We start from the raw sequence: 20,126 nt of genomic DNA on the forward strand, positions 1-20,126 counted from the left end.
CTGCCTAACCAGTCACAAACTCACAGCAAAGTTGCAAAAGATGCAATCTTGGCCAGCTAAGCCAGACTCTTATTACACAGAAGGCAAAGGAGAAAGGTAGGAAAGAAGAAATAAGCGAGGTAAGGAAACGGACACATGAGGGAGGTGGAACAGCAGGAACCCAAGTTTCACATTCCAGGTGCTCTTCATGGTTTAGCCAAAGCCAGTGGATGTGCTGGTGTCATCAGTTCCCTCTCTCTGGTGCAGTCTCGTCAGAACGTCTTTCAGAATCAGGACGATGAAGGCTCAATGGTGTCATGGTGAATCCTGGCCCCAGGAGATGGGAAGGGTAGCCGCCATGATGGTAAACCTGGCTCCTTCCAGTCCAGATGTCCCACTCACTCCCACTTATGGTACCTCTACACTGGAATAAAAGATCTGCAGCCCAGCCGCAGCTGGCCCAGATTGCCTGAGTCGGGCATGCAAGGCTCAGGCTGCAGGGCTAAAAATTGTTGGGTAGATGTTTGGGTTCAGGCTGGAGTCTGGGCTCTGGGATCCTTCCCCCTCGCAGGTATTTAAATGCAGGGCAAACATATCCTTCGTGATCCTCAGATAAACAATGTCCAAGAAGAGATGGCAGCCTCATCCCATTAGCACTAATCAGTCAAAACACATTTTGATGATTTCATCTATAAACATTTCCTACGATTTCTTTAATTTTTCATCTCCTATCAAATTTTACTAGGAGTCTCATTGATACCTTCTAGGGTGACCAGATAGCAAGTGTGAAAAATTGGGACAGGGGCAATAGGTGTCTATATAAGAAAAAGCCCCAAATAACGGGACTGTCCCTAAAAAATCGGGACATCTGGTCACCCTAACCTTATCTCAATTCTTTTAACGTAATCCCGTTTTACCAGTTGATTTGTCTCCAACTTCTGCTGACTTTTATAAACAATCTTACATAACACGCTGCACTGGACTTTTGTTACCTTGGATAACTTAGAGTATAGGCCTTTGCAGAGTATATAAGGCAATTTGTCAGATAATATAGATTCAAATTAGGGCAATTTAAACTCCCTGTAGATTTTTTTTTCAGCTGTACAAGTTCTAATTTTCATCTAGGTTTTTTTTTTTTTTTTAGATTTTCCTATACTATTTTTTTTAATTAGAGCATGCATTTGTTTATTGAGCCCATTAGGCATCTGTAAGGATGGCATACTGAAAACATAATTAAACCTAAGGATAGTAATCATTCTAATGATTGTATTCAGTCCCACACAGTAAATTGCATCTTGTTCCAATTTATTTTGTCATTGAACAGCGATCGTACAAGGGTGCAATCTAATATCTTTCATGATGTTTAAGCTCTATTAAGAAGAAACCTTAGATATTTCATACCACTAGTTATCCATTTAAACTGCCACTGAGAAAGTATTATACAAAAGCAGAACTGTGACAATGGCAGTACCTCATTGTTAGTCCTGTTAATTTTGAAGTAGAGATACAAATAAATAACATCTATCAATGATACTTCTATGGCCCCATTACCATCGTGTCCGAGTGCTTCACAGTCTTTAAATACATTTAACCTCACAATATTCCTGGAAAGGGTAGGGAAGTACTATTAGCCCATTTTATGGATGGGGAACTCAGGCATAGAAAGACTAAGGCTATATTTACACTACGAGCTAGGGGTGTGATTCCCCTGCTCATGTACACATAATCCCAAGGCCCAGACTAATACTCTAACCACTGGACCATCCTTCTCCTACATACCTTGTCACATAAATGTTCCACATTGAATTAATGTCACATTGATCAGGCAAACTTTCTGCTACATCTGTATTCATCACCAACTTCTCTGTGTAAACTAAAATCTGTGGTAGAATTATTTGATCCAAAGGCGACTGAGGTCAATGGAAGTCTTTACCTTGACTTCACTGGGCTTTGGATGAGGCCCCATTTTCAGAAGTCCTCAGTCTGGCAAAAATTAATGTGTTTTGCTTGAGTAAATACTCAGGAGACACTGGGTAAGGTCTTCAGGATATGTCTTCTTTTTGTATATTTATCTCTATTTGTAAAAATGTCTTTGATTGTGTGTTTTTGTGTGTTTGGGGTATGTGTGTGTTACAGTATGTGTGAATGTGTTACATGCATTATAAGCTAATTCAAAGAATGATAAAAACAAATGACACTAAACACAGATAAAAATGGAAAATGGTAATGTTCCTTTAAATGGATGATTAATTATCAGTCTTTCTGCTGTCATTCACAATGGTTATCACTGAATTTACATCGTGGCATCTGGGAGTTTATGAGAAGTACAAATACAAATAACATCAATAGCTAGCTCCCTAAGGTGTTCCACATCAGTTTGAATAATTTCTCTAAAACTCTTATGTTGTGTAGACTTGGGCAGAGTTCTAGCTGCTGGGACTGTTTTTCAGAACAGTTGACTTACTAGGTTCTCTCTCTGGTTCAGACTCATGTCAGATTGCTTGAACAGTATTCAGGAGCAATACGATTCTCTGTATCTTTCTTCCTTTTCAAGTCAGGGTTTGCTCCAGCTATAGTCTTTTGCACTCCCCTCAGATGTTAGAGGATACAAATTTGTTTTTCAGGCCTGTGTAGCAATGGGATCTGGACTTCTTTTTGGTGCACTCTTAGTTAAAATTGGTATTGACACATGACTAAGGCTAAGTTTTTGTCAGGGACATTTTTGGTAAAAATCATGGACAGGTCATGGGAAATAAACAAAAATTCATGGAAGCCCAGGACCTGTCCCTGACTTTTACTAAAAATATCCCTGACAAAAGGAGTAGGTGGGTTCAGCACCCACTGCTGCTCGGGCTCCCTGGTCCCCCACCGATGCAATGTGTGGGAGCTCCGGGGTCCCTCTGCGCTTGGGGCTGGGCTGCTGCGGGGTCCCCTCACCTGGGGCAGCTGGTAGCTGGAGGGTCCTCCAGCTGCTTGCCACGGGTGCAGCTGGGCAGCTGTGGGGAGTCCCCACTGCCTGCTGCGGCTGGGCAGCTGCAGGGTCCCCCCACCAGGCTGGGGGCTGGGAGCTGCAAGGTTGGGGCTGGCTTGGAGCTCCAGCCCCGGGGCAGAAAATGTCACAAAGGTCAATGGAAGTTAAGGATTCATGTGACCTCCATGACATAACCGTAGTCTTACACATGACAAATGTGCAAAGTGAAAGTAATTCACCTGACAGTCTCTGCCAAAAAATCTTTGGTGTGCATAATAATCTTCCTTTTTCCAACCCTGGTCAAACCATGTCAAAGAAATGACACAGGCATAAATCACTCACTCAATCTCAAGCCATTCTGAACACACATACACGTTGGCACACACTTCCTCATGGCCACATTCTCAGCCACTGCCCTCCAGGTTTGTGCTTACCCAGACCGTGGAAATTTCTTTTCTACAATATGTGGTTTATTTTATATATTTATTGATTTCTTTAGATTTGTAAAAGCAAGTTAGAGAAGGTGCCTCTCCCAGATTCTAAGCACACTTGCCAACTACTGAGGGGAAAAAACAGATCAAAACAAAGATTCAACAGGAACCTGCAAACATACGATTGCAAAATATCATCATTTGGGCAATGGTTTATCTGTGACTGACATGAACTAACATACACCCAGTTCTTTTTTAGTCTCCCATAAGTACTTACACTGTCAGCCAGCCTCTGAGGGCCTTTCCTCACATGCATGTGTTCTGTGAGGGGGAAATTCTTTCCGCACCATGGAACCCAAGTATCTGTTTTGTGAGCAAGGGGAGGTGAGGAAGAGAAAGAAAAGGGGACTTTTGGGATGCAGGGGAAAGCTATCTCCTCTCCTAGGCCATGGCGTATCAGGAGAGCAATGCTGTGGCCACTACTGCAGCTCTGAGTTCTCTACAATATCTCCCTTGTTTCCTCGACACAGGCTTCATGGGCCCAGACCTGCAAAGGGCTAAGTATTCTGGCCCCCAACTTAGAAAAGCACTGAAGCGTGTGTTTAACTTTAAATGTGCGATCAATCGAATTGAATTTAATGGGTGAAAACTGGCTCCATGGAAGTCAATGGAAGTTTTGCCACTGATTTCAACAGTACCGAGATTTCACCCAACAGGACGACTCATTTGCTAAAAGCCAAGCACGAATGTAAGTGCAGGATCAGGGCAAGAGTGCTCAGCACCTTACAGGATCAACCCCCGTATGAGGCAATGATCAGTAAATATATGTAGCAGTGAATCCAGTAGGTCCACCTGTAGCCCATCCCTGCCCTGACTCCAAACGGATTCTGTGTGCCAATGCATTAGGTATCCCCACTGAATTGTTCTCGGTGACACACAGAACTTCTGCTTTGTTGGTGGAACTGCATATCTCAAATTAGCTCCTCCTTGCAAGTTCACTCTTACATCAGGTATGTGAGACACCTTCTACAGTTGGCATAGAACAAGTTGTTTTTGTTTTTTTTTTAATTTAGACTTTCTGGGGCATATGGCAGTGGAAAAACTGCAGCCAAGACAGGCCGATATATTTATACGGATTAGGTTTGGGAAGGAGTTAAGCCATTAAAACCTCTGAAGCTATTTCTGGCAGCTAAAGAATATGACCTTTTTTATGGATTGTAAATTTCACAAATCAAGGCTCCTAGACAATCTTGCATATGCCTTTTATTGAGCTGCCCTGAAAAGGGGTCACATGGACATGCACCTTCTTTCTCAGCCAAAACCAAAGTACTACAACAAAGTTTGAAAAGTCTGAGATGCAGCAAATGTGCACACAGTGCAACCCCAACTCGATAGTCTCCTGTTTGAATAGGATAACATATAGAATGTTGCAAATCACCTGGGACCATAGTCTAGGCAAAAATCCTTTCTGCACTCAGGTCACGTTCAGTCTACAAATTGTAATGGAAGAGTTAGGCTGTCAATGCAGTGCATGATTAAAAGAAAAATGTCCTGTCTGTGCAGGCTCCCACAGAGACAGTGGATATTTCCCCCGTATATGAAAGTCTGGTTACATGGTTGACAACTATAATATACAGAGGAGATAATTTTGATGAGCACTAGGGCAGCACAAATCCATTGCTAAAAACAAAACAAAACAAACTATGGTATTAGGTTAGCCTCCAGCTTTGTCCATAGAGCTCACTCACATTTACGTGTGGAGACTCGGGTTCAGGAATAATTTCAAGTCTCTCACTCCAGCTCAATGAAAAACCGTTGCATTGTTGAAAGGTTTGTTTACATGAGGTAATTGTTCGGAAGAGCTTTTCTGGAATAACTCTTCCGCTATAGCTATCCCAGAATAACTCTCCGTGTGAACACTTGTTCGTGAATAGGAGTAATTTTTTTCAAATGGATTTCTCAAATTTTTTGTAAATGGATTAAACTAAACCAGAAAAAGGCACTCCTGTTCTGGGTTAAGAATATCCACAGGGGGAGCTATTCCCCCACTTAATAAGGCAACTCCCATCTTTTCATGTGCTATAATATATATTCTGCTTACTGTATTTTTCACTCCATGCATCTGATGAAGTGGGTTTTAGCCCATGAAAGCTTATGCCCAAATACATTTGTTAGTCTCTAAGGTGACACAAGGACTCCTCGCTGATTTTGCTGATACAGACTAGCAGGGCTACCCCCTCTGAAACCTATTCTGGAATAGTTATAGTGCTTTCAATTCTCACTCTAGCTTGTTCTGGAATAACTTTCCCATGTAGACAAGCCCTAAGTGATACATTTTGAGCTATCAGTGGTGGTCTCCTGCCAGCTGAATTACTGCTGACCCCTCTTTAGTGCCAGAACTTACTCCTGCTCTCTGGCTTTGTCTTCACTGCCAATATAGGGTGTGTTTTTACAAGTAACATGCATTAGCCATCTTGCTGTAAAATCCGAGTGGAGACAGGCACTGTAATTTTTACTGTGATGTAGCTAGGCAAGCTCAGTCATGAATACAGGTATAGGGTTAACCTCACATGGTAACATCCTGTATTGCGTTCACTGGGATTTTACAGCAAGACAGCTAATGCATATTAGTTATCTCACTGTAGAAACACACAGTTTTTGTCAGTGAAGACATAGCCTCTTTCTTTCTCTCTCTACCTCTGCCCCACCTCCTCCAACATTCACATCATTCCAATCTATGGCCAGTCTGGTCAGATCCTACCAGTACCACATAACTATGCTATGTTACTCTACTCCCAAGACTTCAGCTGCTCTCACTTCTTTTCCCTCACAGCTACAATCCATTTTACTAGTTTGATTCAGATGAGATGAGTGGATTTTTGTCTCTGTGATGGGGTATATGGACCCCCCACCAAAACCCCTCCGTCTTCAGATAGCAAAACCAGCCCTGCTCTGGCTCAGCTGTGAGAAATGTCAGTTGTGGAGAGACATGCTCCCAGCAGCTGTAGCTAATGAGGGCAAGCCCAAGTATAAAGAGGGAGGAACAGGATGAGAAGGGACAGAAAAGCTTAGGACTTCAAGGGAGCAAAAAATCTCTACCAACAGGAGCTAGCCCCAGGTTGCCTCTTAGAACCCCCTGGAGGTACAAGGGAGGTGGACAGAGAAGGAAACAAACTCTGAGGGCCAAACGGCTTTTTTATGTTATGTTTATGGTCTCTGCCTTTTTTAAAAGTTGATTGGATATAAGCCACTATTACCTGGGTTAAGGACCATTCCGGGCTGCTCAAACTGGTGTTCTGCACAAGACGCTGTGCACCACCACTATGTCAGGGTCTGTGAAAGACTGGTGCCAGCGATGGGGACATGGGTGGCCTGGCCTGGTGGTCAGCACGGTGTTCGAGGCCAATGGGCAGGTACAAAGTCAGGAGACAAGTTTTAGAGCTGCAAGTCAGAGCCTGGTTCAGATAGGGAACAGGAGCTGAAGCCAAGGGTGAGCACTGAGTCAGAAGCCAAAAAGCCATAGCCTAGGGTCAGAAGTCTTATGGGGCCTTGGTAGGCCAAAGTCCTTTCAACCTTTCACAGGAAGGACTGGGGCCCCATTGGACAGGAGGTCCTGTCCATTAGCTGGATCAGAAAGAAGACCCCAAGTGAGGCTATTTATCCAAAAGTCCTTTCTTTGTCTGTTGGTCATTGGAGAATCTATATATATGTGAGACTCTGCAGGAGGTGTGAGCCTCTCTGGGGGATTACAACTTGGCTGATTTGCCTTAATCATCTCACAGTGTTTTTTAGTACCTCTAGGAGCTCGGGTCACCCTCCCACATGGAATTACATACAATCCCTGGCCCACAATGATACATAAACTTACTACAGTAAGATCCCCAAAGATATTTCAGGAAATTGATGCATCTGTCACAGCTTTCACAAAGTCTTCTGTCTGCAGTCATAGTTCCTTAGCGCAGCCCTATAGTTCTACTGCAAAATTGCTCCGGCTGAAAAAAAGTTATCAGCTGTTGAACACTCTAAAGCTGTTAATGAATCTTTGAGAAGCCCATAGGCCAACTGAAACGGCTATTCACATGGCTATTAGTCATGTCTTTTTCACTATTATTATTACACATATGCTTTTCTCTGATACTCTCTTTTGGTATAATGTTGAAGGTAGGCTCTGCTTTCAGCATTGTTAACTTGCTTTTCTATGCCCTGGTACAATTGTTCATGATGGAAATGTGACACAGTAAATGTTTCCAACCTAGACAATAAAGATGACAAAAGTAATGAGCTGAAATTCACAAAGTGATGTAATATCAAAAGGGAAGTACATTTTATTCATGTACATTTCCCATAGGTCTTCGCGTCCAGTTAGCTCATGTTTTACTCTCACATACTGATGTTGATTGGCTTTTATAATCAGTCATGAGTCATTCTGGGAAATGGAAAGAGACCCTAGCTCCAGGTTGAACAATGGCGCCATTCTCTAAAGGGATTTTCTTTTGTGAACAGTGTAGATGATGTGCTTCCTAGCATCTTTTCCTATCCCAATTATAAAAATAACAGAGCTATAACTAATGGGAAAAAGAGGGACTGCTGCAGTTCCTCAGAGGAATCATGTTATATACTGATATCATTAGCCCTTTTGTTATATCTAATGATAACTGGGCTGCAATAATCATTCCAGCAGCTCTAGCTTGTCTAAAGAGAAGGAGAAAAGATTTCTTTATAACCCTGTTGAAAAAAAGGTCTGGAGCTTTTAAAATGGAGTATAGAAGAGAATTCTTGATGCATGGCACTCATGAAAAGCTACTCAAATTAACCTAAAATGTATTTGAATCTATGGCTCAGGATGATGACCTTGTCAACAATCTGAACTTCATTAAGCAACTGTTTTCCAGTATCATTTATTGTCTTGCTTTTAATCTCTCTCTCAAATTTGACAATCATGTTTGTTTTGATTAATTATTTACACGAATCTCAGATCCTCCATTTTAATGGCTGTTGTGCAGAACACGGTTTCTAATTTAAATTCCATTTCTCTTTGATGAAATAGTATGGAAATCCACCAAATGTCATAATTCATTGTAATATTAAATAATCAATGTTTGACAGATTCTCTGAAAGCAGGGATGCAGAAATAATTCATAAAGTAAGGCAACTGCATTGGGTTACCATGATGTACTGCTGGGGGAGCAAAGCAACAGATTTCCAGAACTAATGTAATCAGACCATGTTGTTTACCATTTTCATATGGAAGTGATGTTTTATACATTCAGAAGAAAAATGGCCATGAGAGCAGATAGTTGTGTGATAAAACAAGAGGAAATGATTATCTTTTTGAGAGAGATGATTGCATGTTCATGGATGAACCAACAAAACATTGAAATATTCAGTTAAGTAGTTAATGAAAATTGTTAGACTCTGCAGGTGCTTGGATGACATGTCTATGAATGTTAACGGTAGGATTTTCCAAAGCATTCTGCACTGGCCTAACTCTGCTCCCATTGAAGACAGTGGTATAAGACTCATTGACTTTAGGGGAGCAGAACTGTTTAATTCAGGGTGTGTCCACGCTGCAGTCGGGAGCTGTGAGTGCGGCATGTGTAGATATATCCAAGCTAGCGTGGATCTAGCCAGGTCCAGGCTAACTTGAGGAACAGTAGCAGCGAAGCTGCAGCACGGGTGGCTACGTGGGCTAGCCTCATCCACCCAGGACCTTGAGTTCGTACTGCCCATGCTGCTGAGGCTTCACTGCTAGTGTTACTCGATCTAGCTTCGATCTAGTGTGGGTATGTCTACCTGTGCTGCAACCTCACCTCCCCCCAGTGCAGTGTAGACATACCTTGAGGGTTACACAGCAGCTGGGAGGTGTGATTCTCAGGCCAGGTAGACACAGACACAAACACAACGCTCAAATTATGGGGAAAAAGTCGGCGGGATCTAAATATCAAGTGGCTTACTTTAATTTAAACAGTACTGAGAAGTAAGGGGGCCATACGACAGATAGGAGGTAGCCTCTAAAAGTGCAGTAAAGGGGCTCAGTCCCACCAGCCCCACCCTCACCTGGTAATTCAAGCACTGGACACTTGCTGCCTCTAATCAAGCTAACACTTAAAAATAGCAGAGTGGTTGTGGCGGGGGCCACGCAAACAGCTGCTGGGGTTAGCCACCTGAGTACGTACCCGGGGGGTCAGATGGGACTGTACTCGGGTGACTGGTCAGAGCTGCTCCCTGTGCTCCTGCAGAGCAACACAGGTACGTCCACCTGTGCTGCGAATCACACCACCAGCTGCTGCGTAGACAGATTCTAAGAATGCTTTTGAAGAACCCCGCGTTTGGATTTAAGAGTGCCAAGAATTAACACGTTTTTATTTTAAGGAGTTAATTCTGTTTTAAGATTGTCTGTCTTTGTTTACATGTGTAAATCTGACTAAAAAATTAAGTGACTTTTGTAATCAGGAGGGCAGCAAGAAGTTATTGCAATGTATTTTCATACAAAAATAATATATGGGCTGGAAATATCCTTGAGTATAGCTTCAGCATGATTCACACGGGTTGCAGTATTCATATTAATGAGAGCTATGGCCTAGATTCATAAAGGTACCTAGGCATTGTCACACTGAGCATCACAACTCTACTCCCCTACGATAAAGGTAAAGCTTGTCTTTTTGGTGACCAGAGATCTTGGAGCATTGGTTAGAGACTGTGGAATGATCTTCCCCAGGTTCTAAGGACATTCACAAACCTCATCAACTTCCACTCCGAACGCAAGGCACATGTCTTCGCCCTTGCCTTCTCTATTAAGACAAAGCAGTGTGTACATTAAAAAAACAAAACAAAAACAAAAAGACAACAAGAACCCCTAGCAAAAGGAAAACATTCCACTGCATACACAATACCCTCCCACTCAGGGAGGGGAGAATGAGAGAACAAACCACGCACCAGGTATTAGTCACATCACTTAATACATTGCTGGAAGAAGCTCAGATACTACAGTGATGAGCATGATATAAGAACCTGTGTAGAATACTTGTGAATTAATATCCACTGTCATCTCAAATTTCATTTTTTACTGGAAGTAGCTCTCTTCTAAAAGTGATATTAACAAGAATAACAATCCATGAGGTCAGTCCAACATTGATTACCTGACATTGTGTGGTCAGAAAATTTCACTGGTACATGAAATTTCACTGGGTGTCATGTAAAAATATTCCCTTCTCCTCCATGTCAAGAAGAGAGGAGATTAGAACCATAAGGAAACATTTTAAATATCAGATTGGTGTGTGTATATATATCACAGAATTATTGAAACATAAAACTGGAAGGGACCTCGAGAGGTCATCTAGTCCAGTCCCCTGCACTCAAGGCAGGACTACGAATTATCTAGACCAACCCTGACAGGTGTTCGTCCAACCTGCTCTTAAAAATCCCCAACGATGGAGATTCCACAACCTCCCTAGGCAATTTATTCTAGTGCTTAACCACCCTGACAGTTAGGAAGTTTTTCCTAATGTCCATATAAAATGGCTCATTCTGAGTCTAATCCAGAGTGCACTGAAGTCAATGAGAGAGACTCTCTATGGACTTCAGAGATTGTCTTATGAAAGCCAGTTCCCACTCCCCATTTAGCATTTCCAGTTTTGCGTAAGAACATCTATCTCCAAATAGCCTCCCCAGAAGGGTTTATGGGCCACAGACGTGCTCAAAGCTGCTGCCACTTATGCAACCAGCATTTGTTCCCTGCAAAATTTGGCACTCAGCATAGAGGACGTGCCTCACTTTTTAAAAATTAAAGGCACTATATATAAGGATGTGTTCATCAATAGGAAATTTTCCATGCACTGTACATAGAATAATGTATTGTTGTGTAATGCTACCAAGGTTCCCTTTTAAAAGTCAGCCTTGACAGCAGTTACCACACTACTCTAAAATATGACTGGATTTCCCTATAGTTAGAATAGGGAAAAGAGTCTAATCCTGAGAGATGCTGAGTACTTGCAATTCCCATTGATATCAATGAATGTTCAGCATCAGGTTCAGACCTTAAATTACTCTGGCCTACTAACTGTTTGCAGAGGATGACTCTTTAATGATGACTACTCTAATGCATATACAGCAAGCATCACAGGTGATTGGACTGCACTAGAGGTAAAGGAGTGATGTAAGCAGGGCCTAATATGGTCATAGATGCACCATCTTGTGCATATAAAACTGTTGCTTTTTATATACAAGTTAAAATATTTAAGTAAAAGGAACCTTTGAAAAGATCTGTTGAAAAGCAGAAAGATCTACCTGGACTGGTATGCAGTATTTACCCCTTGAGGGATTTCATGGTACAGATAATCTAACTCCCTATCAAATAAAAGCATTTACCTTCCTGTTCATTTGGACCAGAGTTAGCATGATAAAACGATTTGTTATGCCAATAAAATTTTTGTTACGTTATAAAAAGGTTTATTGCACTACTATTGCTACATAAAAATATTATGAAATTTAACCATATTGCAAGCTCCAGAAAGGCACAGTCCACTTTTAGAACTAGCTGCCAGAAAAAAAATGTTTTAATTCTTTCTTTCTTTCTAAAATATGGCATTTTAATTCTACTTTGCCATAAACAATTTCACAGGATTCTCTCTCTTTTTTGCTCAGTAACCTATTGCTGTCCACTCCAATACCCTCCTACACTCATATATCAAGATCTTGTACAAAACTATGATTATTATATTTTGCAAGCAATTTTCAACTAAATAAAAAAAACTAGTCTACTGCTCCTGAGAAATTAGGTCCCGTTCTCCCTCTTCCCCCATGGCCACTTTAGTTTCAGTAGTGCAAATCTTCACAGTCCAGTAGCAGAACAATCTGTAGTATCTGATAGATAATAGGCTTCTCTTCATGGCACAATAATATTATTATATTAAATGGTGTGCAGTTTCAGGCTGGTAAGGTAATTATACAGTAACTGCCGTAAGTGGCCCACTCAGGTAAAATGTTTGGATACCCCAGATTCCCACAGAAGGATACAGAATGTCAGAAAAAAAGGGTATAGTGGTACTCTAATTACTACAATTTCCCTGACCTTTTTCACTTGTTCTTAGTTTGCATTAGGAAACTATTTACTAGCTAAAATAGATTTATATTTCGAGCTGGATGAAGTGTTCCCTTTCTGCACATGTTCTAATGAATAGCATTAATTGCTAATGGATGAAATCCACTTCCATACAAAGGGCCAGCGTTAGGGCTATGAATCCAGTGTAGGGCTGTTATGAAATATCAGCATAGGAGAGCAGTGTACATTTCAAATGGCAAGTTTTATACTCAAATATGCAATGTAAAATCTGTACTGTTATTGGTCAGTTACTGAAACCATCCACGCAGTAAACAGAAACAATAGCATGTGACCTGCATACTAAAGAAGAGTAGGAGTGGTACAATCTGATAACTGAAAATAGCATTTGTGAAAATAGAAACTTACAGACAGTAATATTTGGATGGCGCTATGAATGACCTCGAGATACTGGAAGTCAATGATGCAGCCCGTCACAGAGACATAGGAGTAATCGTCTAGGATCCCAGGGGCTGAAGGGCGCACCACTCTCCGTATGCAGCCTGGCCCATGCTCTCGCCACCAGGAACGGTGCATTGAAATGTTAAAGGTCATGAGATCAGTTTCCTAGGAGACAGAGAGAGAAAAAGGGATGAAATCCCCTTCTGTCACAGCATTAAAGGTGAAAACAGGAATTAATGTAATTTCACTTATAAAAGAAAAACTCAGCTAAATAAATAGATAAATTAATACAAATGTCTAAGATGAAGCCAGACCATAGAAAAGGAAAGAGAAAAATCTTACTGGGGCCCTGATCGGTTAGATACGCTATGAAACATAGAGCAAATAATAGTCCCTGTGCAAAAGAAACTTGGAGTCTAAAAATACAACCTAATTATTACTTTACTAGAAAGTTTCTCCAGAATGTATTTATTCTTATGGTAGGTAAAGGTGACAGTCACTTAAAACAGTGGTTCTTAACCTTTTTGGGCTCATGACCTCCTTATAAATTTTTATGGCCTGTCGTGACCCAGTAAATAGTCTGAGGGTGGAGGCCCTGGGGTGGTTTTGGTTGGATCCTGCCCGACACTCACCCTACAGTGGCAGTTCCTGTGCTGTGGGACTGGCTGGCCTTGGCTCTCTGCTCTGGGTGTTGCAACCTCCAGGGTTGCCGTGCCACTCAGATTGGCCCTGCCCCCACGACTGGACTAAATTTGTGTGAGTGGAGTTGTGACCTGGCTCAGGGGATTGCAGTGCCACTCACTCAGATTTGGCCTACCCAGGCTCCTGTCATCATGACGGCTCAGCCAAACCTGGGTGGTGTTGGGACCCCTAAGGTTGCTGTGCCTGGAGCAGGGAGGCGAACCCAGTCAATCCTGTGGGACAGAAGCCAGAGGAGCTGCCATGTGACCCTTTGAAACATTCTTGTGACCCAATTTTGGGTCCCAACCCATGGGCCGAGAAACCCTAGCATATACCCAATGTTATTTTTACAGGATAAGATCTAAAATAAACCGCTACAGAATGCATTTGAGGCCACAGGTCTAGTGGAAATATCTGTTATTTTGTGTAAACCTACCAGTATAACATGAATAGTGTAGTATAACATGCATATTTTCACCCACTCACTTCCACCTTCATGGCTCAGCAGAGCAGTAAAAGTGGCAAAATTCAAACAAATTTTTGAAGACCACTCCGGTTGTGCCTGCAAAAATGCTTGTCTTCTGGCTGTACTGAAAAAGCATCACATTTTCTAGGCATATACATGCTTAGTTGTGGGTACAAATGTGGGCTGCTGCAGGTATACTTTTACAGGCTCACATACTGAACCTTATTAATCTGCCCTACAAGTCTAGCTTTCTGTGGAAGAAGAGGTCCATACCAAACAAAGGTAGCAGGATTTTTTGCCATTGTATAACATATTATATAGTTGCTAAGTCATTATTTAGACTTGGTGAGACATCTGTCTTTTGACTTTGAACATCATTCTTTGATTCCATTTTAGAAAATTTTGCACTCACAATAGACCACAGGTGGGCAAACTATGGCCCACGGGCCACATCTGGCCCAAGGGACTCTCCTGCCCGGCCCCTGAGCTCCTGACCCAGGATGCTAGCCCCTGGCTCCTCCTCTGCTGTTCCCTCTCCCCTGCAGCCTCAGCTCACTGCGCCGCCGGCGCAATGCTCTGGGCTGCGGGGATGCGAGCTCTTGCCAGGCAGCGCAGCTGCAGAGCCGCAGCCTGACCCAGTGCTCTGTGCTGCACGGTGGCGTGGCTGGCTTCAGCAGGGCGGCGCGGCTGCCTGGTCTGGTGCTCTGGGTGCCGTGGCTGTAGCACTGCCAGCCACCGGTGTTCCAGGCAGTGCGGTAAGGGGGCAGGGAGCAGGGGGTTGGATAGAGGGCAGGGGAGTTCCGGATGGTGGTCAGGGGACGGGGGTGTGGATAGGGGTGGGGCGGTCAGAGGGCAGGGAACAGGGGGGTTGAATGGGGGCAGGGGTCCTGGGGGGGTCATCAGGAAGGAGAGGAGGGGTTGGATGGGGCAGCGGGGAGCCATCGGGGTGGGGAGCCTGGGGGTGGTCAGGGGATGGGGGGTGGATGGGGCAGAGGTCCTGGGGGGGGGTGTCAGGGGACAGAGAGGGGTCTGAAAGGGGGCGGGGGGCCAGGCCACACCTGGCTGTTTGGGGAGGCACAGCCTCCCCTAACCAACCCTCCATACAATTTTGAAAACCCGATGTGGCCCCCAGGCCAAAATGTTTGCCCGTCCCTGTGGTAGGGTGATATCTTACTGAATTGAAATAAAACTTGACAGACAACTCTGCTTAGGTAAAATTATAAATATAAATAAAAGCAAGCACCAATAATGGGCAGTTTCTTATGTTTGGCTCAGTGCAACAATCCCTGTTATTTTATTACACATTACTGATGGACTTCTCTTTATGCTACTAAGCCATGGAAAAGTCTCCCCTTCCATATTTGGTAGTGGGAACTTTATTAAGGATTTTTCTACTTTGAGTCCCTGAAGGCTTAAATGGAACTTAAGTGGTGCCTGGGCCTTCTACTAGGCCTCCACGCAAGGGGTGAATTTCACCCTGTTTCATAATAGCTGTTTGCCTATTTTTCTGCATGGTACCGGAAGAACAACATTAAGTAGGGATTACCCTGTAAACTAACTCTGAAGCTATGTATCGTTGCAAGCCAGAAATATGATCTGCAAAAGAACTGTACCATTACAGAAGCAATTGTTTTGTTTTCTTCAAGAGTGAGCCAATATATTTATGTACAGTACTTCATTAAAAATAAACCTTATAAAGGAAACACACAAACATCCTAAATCTCATCTAGAGATGGACAAACATTTGGAAAAGTTCTCCTAGTTATGTTTTGCAAATTTTGACAAAGTTTTTAAATTTAAAATTTGTCATCCAGCTGTTATTCCTATTCAGCAAAGCACCTACAGATGTGCTTAATTTTTAGCATGTGCTTAAGAAGCCCCATTGACATCACTGGCCATTATCATCCTGCATTCAGTAATGGAAGAGGAGACATTTGTGAAATCCGACTTTCAAGCCACTGATGGTACAATGAGAGAAGGAAGCACCCATATCACCAGCAAATTCTCTGCTCTGATGTGCAAAGGATGTGATCGTGGCACTTTTTGTATCATTACTTTTGTTCAGCAGCTCTGGGTAACCCCCTTTGAGCAGGGGGTTGGACTAGATGACCTCCTGAGATCCCTTCCAACCCTGATATTCTATGATTCTATGAATGCCAGAGTGCCACACCCTGGTTCTCCAAAGCAGATGCGAAAGATAAATAATTATCCAGCAGAGACCAGAGTCTTATAAATGTAAGCTAACCAAAAAAATTACTTGGTGCTTTAGTTTGACCTCTAATATGTTACTCCAAAAAGTGGTAATGTTACATCTGATAAACGTTAAGCTACTGATCAATAAATGAAAGCCTGAAAAAAAAAATTTGCAGTTGCCAAAGTGTATCTTCTCTCTAGGAAGCACCTACGCGATATTATGAGTCATTTATGCCATCCTTTAAAAAAAAAATCAACTAGTAGTTTTACTACTTATACTGAAATAAAGAAACTCAAAAATAATGGTGAAATGAGATAAAGAACATTGATCCACTCTGTGTCTTTTACTTTTCCACGCAAAATGTTGTTTATGGCTAATAAATTATAAAAAAATATGAATAATTCTTTGTTTTATAGCAGAGCCTACCCACCCCACGGGGCTAGACGCTATACAAATACTTATAATTAGGGTTAGAAGGATTAGATTTTTATTGGTAAATGTCACTAAACATCAGTTTCACCACCGACACACACACACACACACACATTTCCACCAATAATAATCTAAATTTAAAGAAAGTCAAAGAAAGAAAAATGCTGCTTGAGAACTTAGAGTCGGATTTAAGGAACTTTGTTTCTTTTGAAATATGATGTTGACAGATTGTGTTTTAACAATTATAGTGCTTTAACAGTTTGAATCTTAACATCTACTATCATTAAAATATTGTCTGAGCTTCCCAATAATTTTCCAGAACTGTGAAAATGTAAATAGATAAAAATAGAAAAAAATGCTTAAAAATAAACGTTGGTATTATTCCTCAAAAGTATATAAACATTGATTCTGCCAAGCCTATTTATAATATGATAATACCTGTTTGAAAAAGCTTCCAGACTAGACAATCTTAACAATAAGCAAAATGTGTTCATGTACAGAGTCGTAATGACCTCTGCATTTTAGGTACAATTAAAGTGTTGTGGTTTTCGAGGAGGCAATATGAATATAATTTTGAACAAATAATTCACATGTATATGCCATAACATATACAATACTGAAACACCACCACTCATTTCAGATGCCCCATATCGAGCTTGTGGAAAATTTGTTAAACAACAAACAAAGAACAAATGGACACAAATCAGACGTCAAGAATTATAACATTTAAAAACCAGTCGGAGAACACCTCAACCTCCCTGGACACTCAATTACAGACCTAAAAGTGGCAATTCTTCAACAAAAAAACTTCAAAAACAGACTCCAACAAGAAACTGCAGAACTGGAATTAATTTGCAAACTGGACGCCATCAAATTAGGCTTGAATAAAGACTGGGAATGGATGGGTCATTACACAAACTAAAACCTATTTCCCCATGCTAATTTTTCTCCCTGCTGTTACTCACACATTCTTGTCAACTGTTTGAAATGGGCCATCCTGATTATCACTACAAAAGTTTTTTTCTCTTGCTGATAATAGCCCAATTTAATTAATTTGTCTTGTTAGAGTTGGTATGGCAACCCCCATCTTTTCATGTTCTCTGTAGATATATATCTTCCTACTGTATTTTCCGCTCCATGCATCTGATGAAATGGGTTTAGCCCATGAAAGCTTATGCCCAAATAAATGTGTTAATCTCTAAGGTGCCACAAGTCCTCCTCGTTCTTTAAACCATAACACATCTAAATATCAGTTCAGATGTCTCAGCACTTGCATTGCATTAGATAAGTGCACTCCACAGTGTTACATTTTAATCCAGATCTATAAAGTGTATGCACATGGGATAAATCCCTGTTTCAGCAAAGATGTGTTTAAATTTAAGCACATCAATAATCCCATCCCTAGTGAGCTAAGCGTTCAACAGGTATCTAAATCCCACTGAAGTCAGTGGGATTTAAGCACACACTTAAGTGCTTTGCTGAATAGGGATGGGATTACTCATGTTTAAAATAAAGAACGTGCTCAAAGTGCTTTGCTTAAATTTGGAACCAGAAAATCCAAAGCTTGTTTCTCCCAATGTACAGTTTATAAATACCATTGTAATTTAATCTGGCTGTTTCTGCAGAACTTCTTACAGAACTACCACTTTGGAAGGTGCTTAGACTGTAGCACTGATTGCTTACTCCTTTCAGTATTATATGAAAGTTAAATGTTTGTTAGGCAAGTCCAAGAGGATGCTTGCAATTTTTCAATATGCAACACATACTGTTCTCTCATGTTAAAAACAACCATTAAACAACTGCTTCAAGACACTCAATCTTCCAGAAGGTAATGTAATGTAAATTGCTGTTTTCTTACAAAAGTATGCAGTTTTTCAAGCTTACCACTGACTGTGTACCAGACTCTATGCATCTATATAACAGCATGCCTTGAATCCAAAGAGAGAGTGCAAAGGCACAATGCTTTTTAGGATTGTGGACTTTCTGCACTTAAAGCTCACACCACATGACCTTGCATTTATTTGTCGCATCAGGCTATAAGACATACCTCCTCCCTCTGCAGTCTTGTTAGATCTCACACACTTATGTTCGAACAGTACATGGACGATAATGTTCCAGGAAAATTGTAGGTGAGTAAAGGAGAAGTGATGCTAGTTACCATATATCATGTTCTTCCCTCTCAGGCACACTGCTTGAAATTCAGTCCTGTGCAGAAGACCTTATGCACCACTTAAGTCCCATTTAACTTGCTATGGTTTTAAAACTCTAGTGGCTAAGTGGTACATAGGCTTTGTGCTGCCTGTCTGCACGCAAATGAATTCCAGTCATTGTCAGAGGTCACTGGGCCATTGGAGATTCTCACTTTTAGATAAGATGAGCCAACATCATTAAAGGTCTTATAGATTTATGGGGACTGATGCCCTGGCCTAATTTCATTCTACCTAAAATCTTCTTGAGGTTTCAGTTGGACAGTTCCCATATAGATTGTTGGTAGTGACTCTAGATGTATCATAATGTTCTTGGTAGTGGAGCAGATAGTTAGGTTTGAAACTTTATTTCCAAAAAATCCTGCCTACATTCACTTTTCACATATATATGTGTATGTACTTAATGAATAGTATGATTACATGCAAAAATATTGTGGTTGCATGATTAAAGTCACCAAAGATCAGGAAATACACATGTTAAAGGTCCAACAGAAAAATTAACGTGGCCGCATTGCATTTTGTATAGAATATACTTTGTTACAAATGTAAGAATATATTAAGCTACAGACTGAGCTAGAAAATCAGGGATAGAAAATTACACGTGCAATGTAGCTAAGTTAATGCTACTGTTGGAACCTTAACTTTCAAGGTTCTCACTTTGGGTGGCTTTGTGCAACCTTAATGGGGGAAGAATACCCAGAGGAGAGCAACAAGAATTGGGTGTCAAACACACTGCTTTTTGTCTGACCCATTCACATTTATTCATTGTGTTTGCTTAGAAGGTGATTTCTTCTGGAATATAGGAATTGCCATACTGGATCAGATGCAGAGTCCATCCAGTATCTTGTCTCAGAAAGTGGCCAGTACTGGAAGCTTCCCAGGAAGGTGCAAGAACCTATAGTTGGCAGATTTGGCATAAACAGCAGGGATCTTATCTTCATTCTTATTTGTGCAGCCTATAGCAGATAGCTGATGCTTTACTAGCAAACAACAACACCAGTGCAATAAATAGTCCCATATCACTTTCCGAAAAGAACAAGAATGCTCTAGTTCTGATCAGTTTCCCCAGCTAAGTCTTCCATTTTCACAAGTGGAGAGGAAAGACATTAATGCAAAGAACTTCTTGGCAAATAATTATAATGTACATAATTCCAGGAAAAAAGGGACTGTAACAAAGAATATTTTGTCCTAATTCCCTGCATTCAATTAAGTTTTCAGTTTTGATGTGATGTGGCTTGAACAAAAAGCCTGCAAATTCCATAATAT

General features: G+C 41.4%; 1 protein-coding gene across 5 annotated transcripts in view; it reads right to left on the reverse strand.

Annotated features, from left to right (window-relative positions):
* The window catches only part of NKAIN3 (sodium/potassium transporting ATPase interacting 3), a 521,250-nt gene that overhangs the window by 138,449 nt on the left and 362,675 nt on the right, over positions 1 to 20,126 (reverse strand). For all 5 annotated transcript variants that reach the window (XM_074944316.1, XM_074944314.1, XM_074944313.1 and 2 more), the window contains exon 4: positions 12,848 to 13,045. In XM_074944316.1, coding sequence (XP_074800417.1) covers positions 12,848 to 13,045 — 198 coding nt within the window. The remainder of the gene's footprint in view (positions 1 to 12,847; positions 13,046 to 20,126) is intronic.

This window comes from Natator depressus, chromosome 2 (genome assembly GCF_965152275.1).
Source record: "Natator depressus isolate rNatDep1 chromosome 2, rNatDep2.hap1, whole genome shotgun sequence".
Lineage (NCBI taxonomy): Eukaryota > Metazoa > Chordata > Testudines > Cheloniidae > Natator > Natator depressus.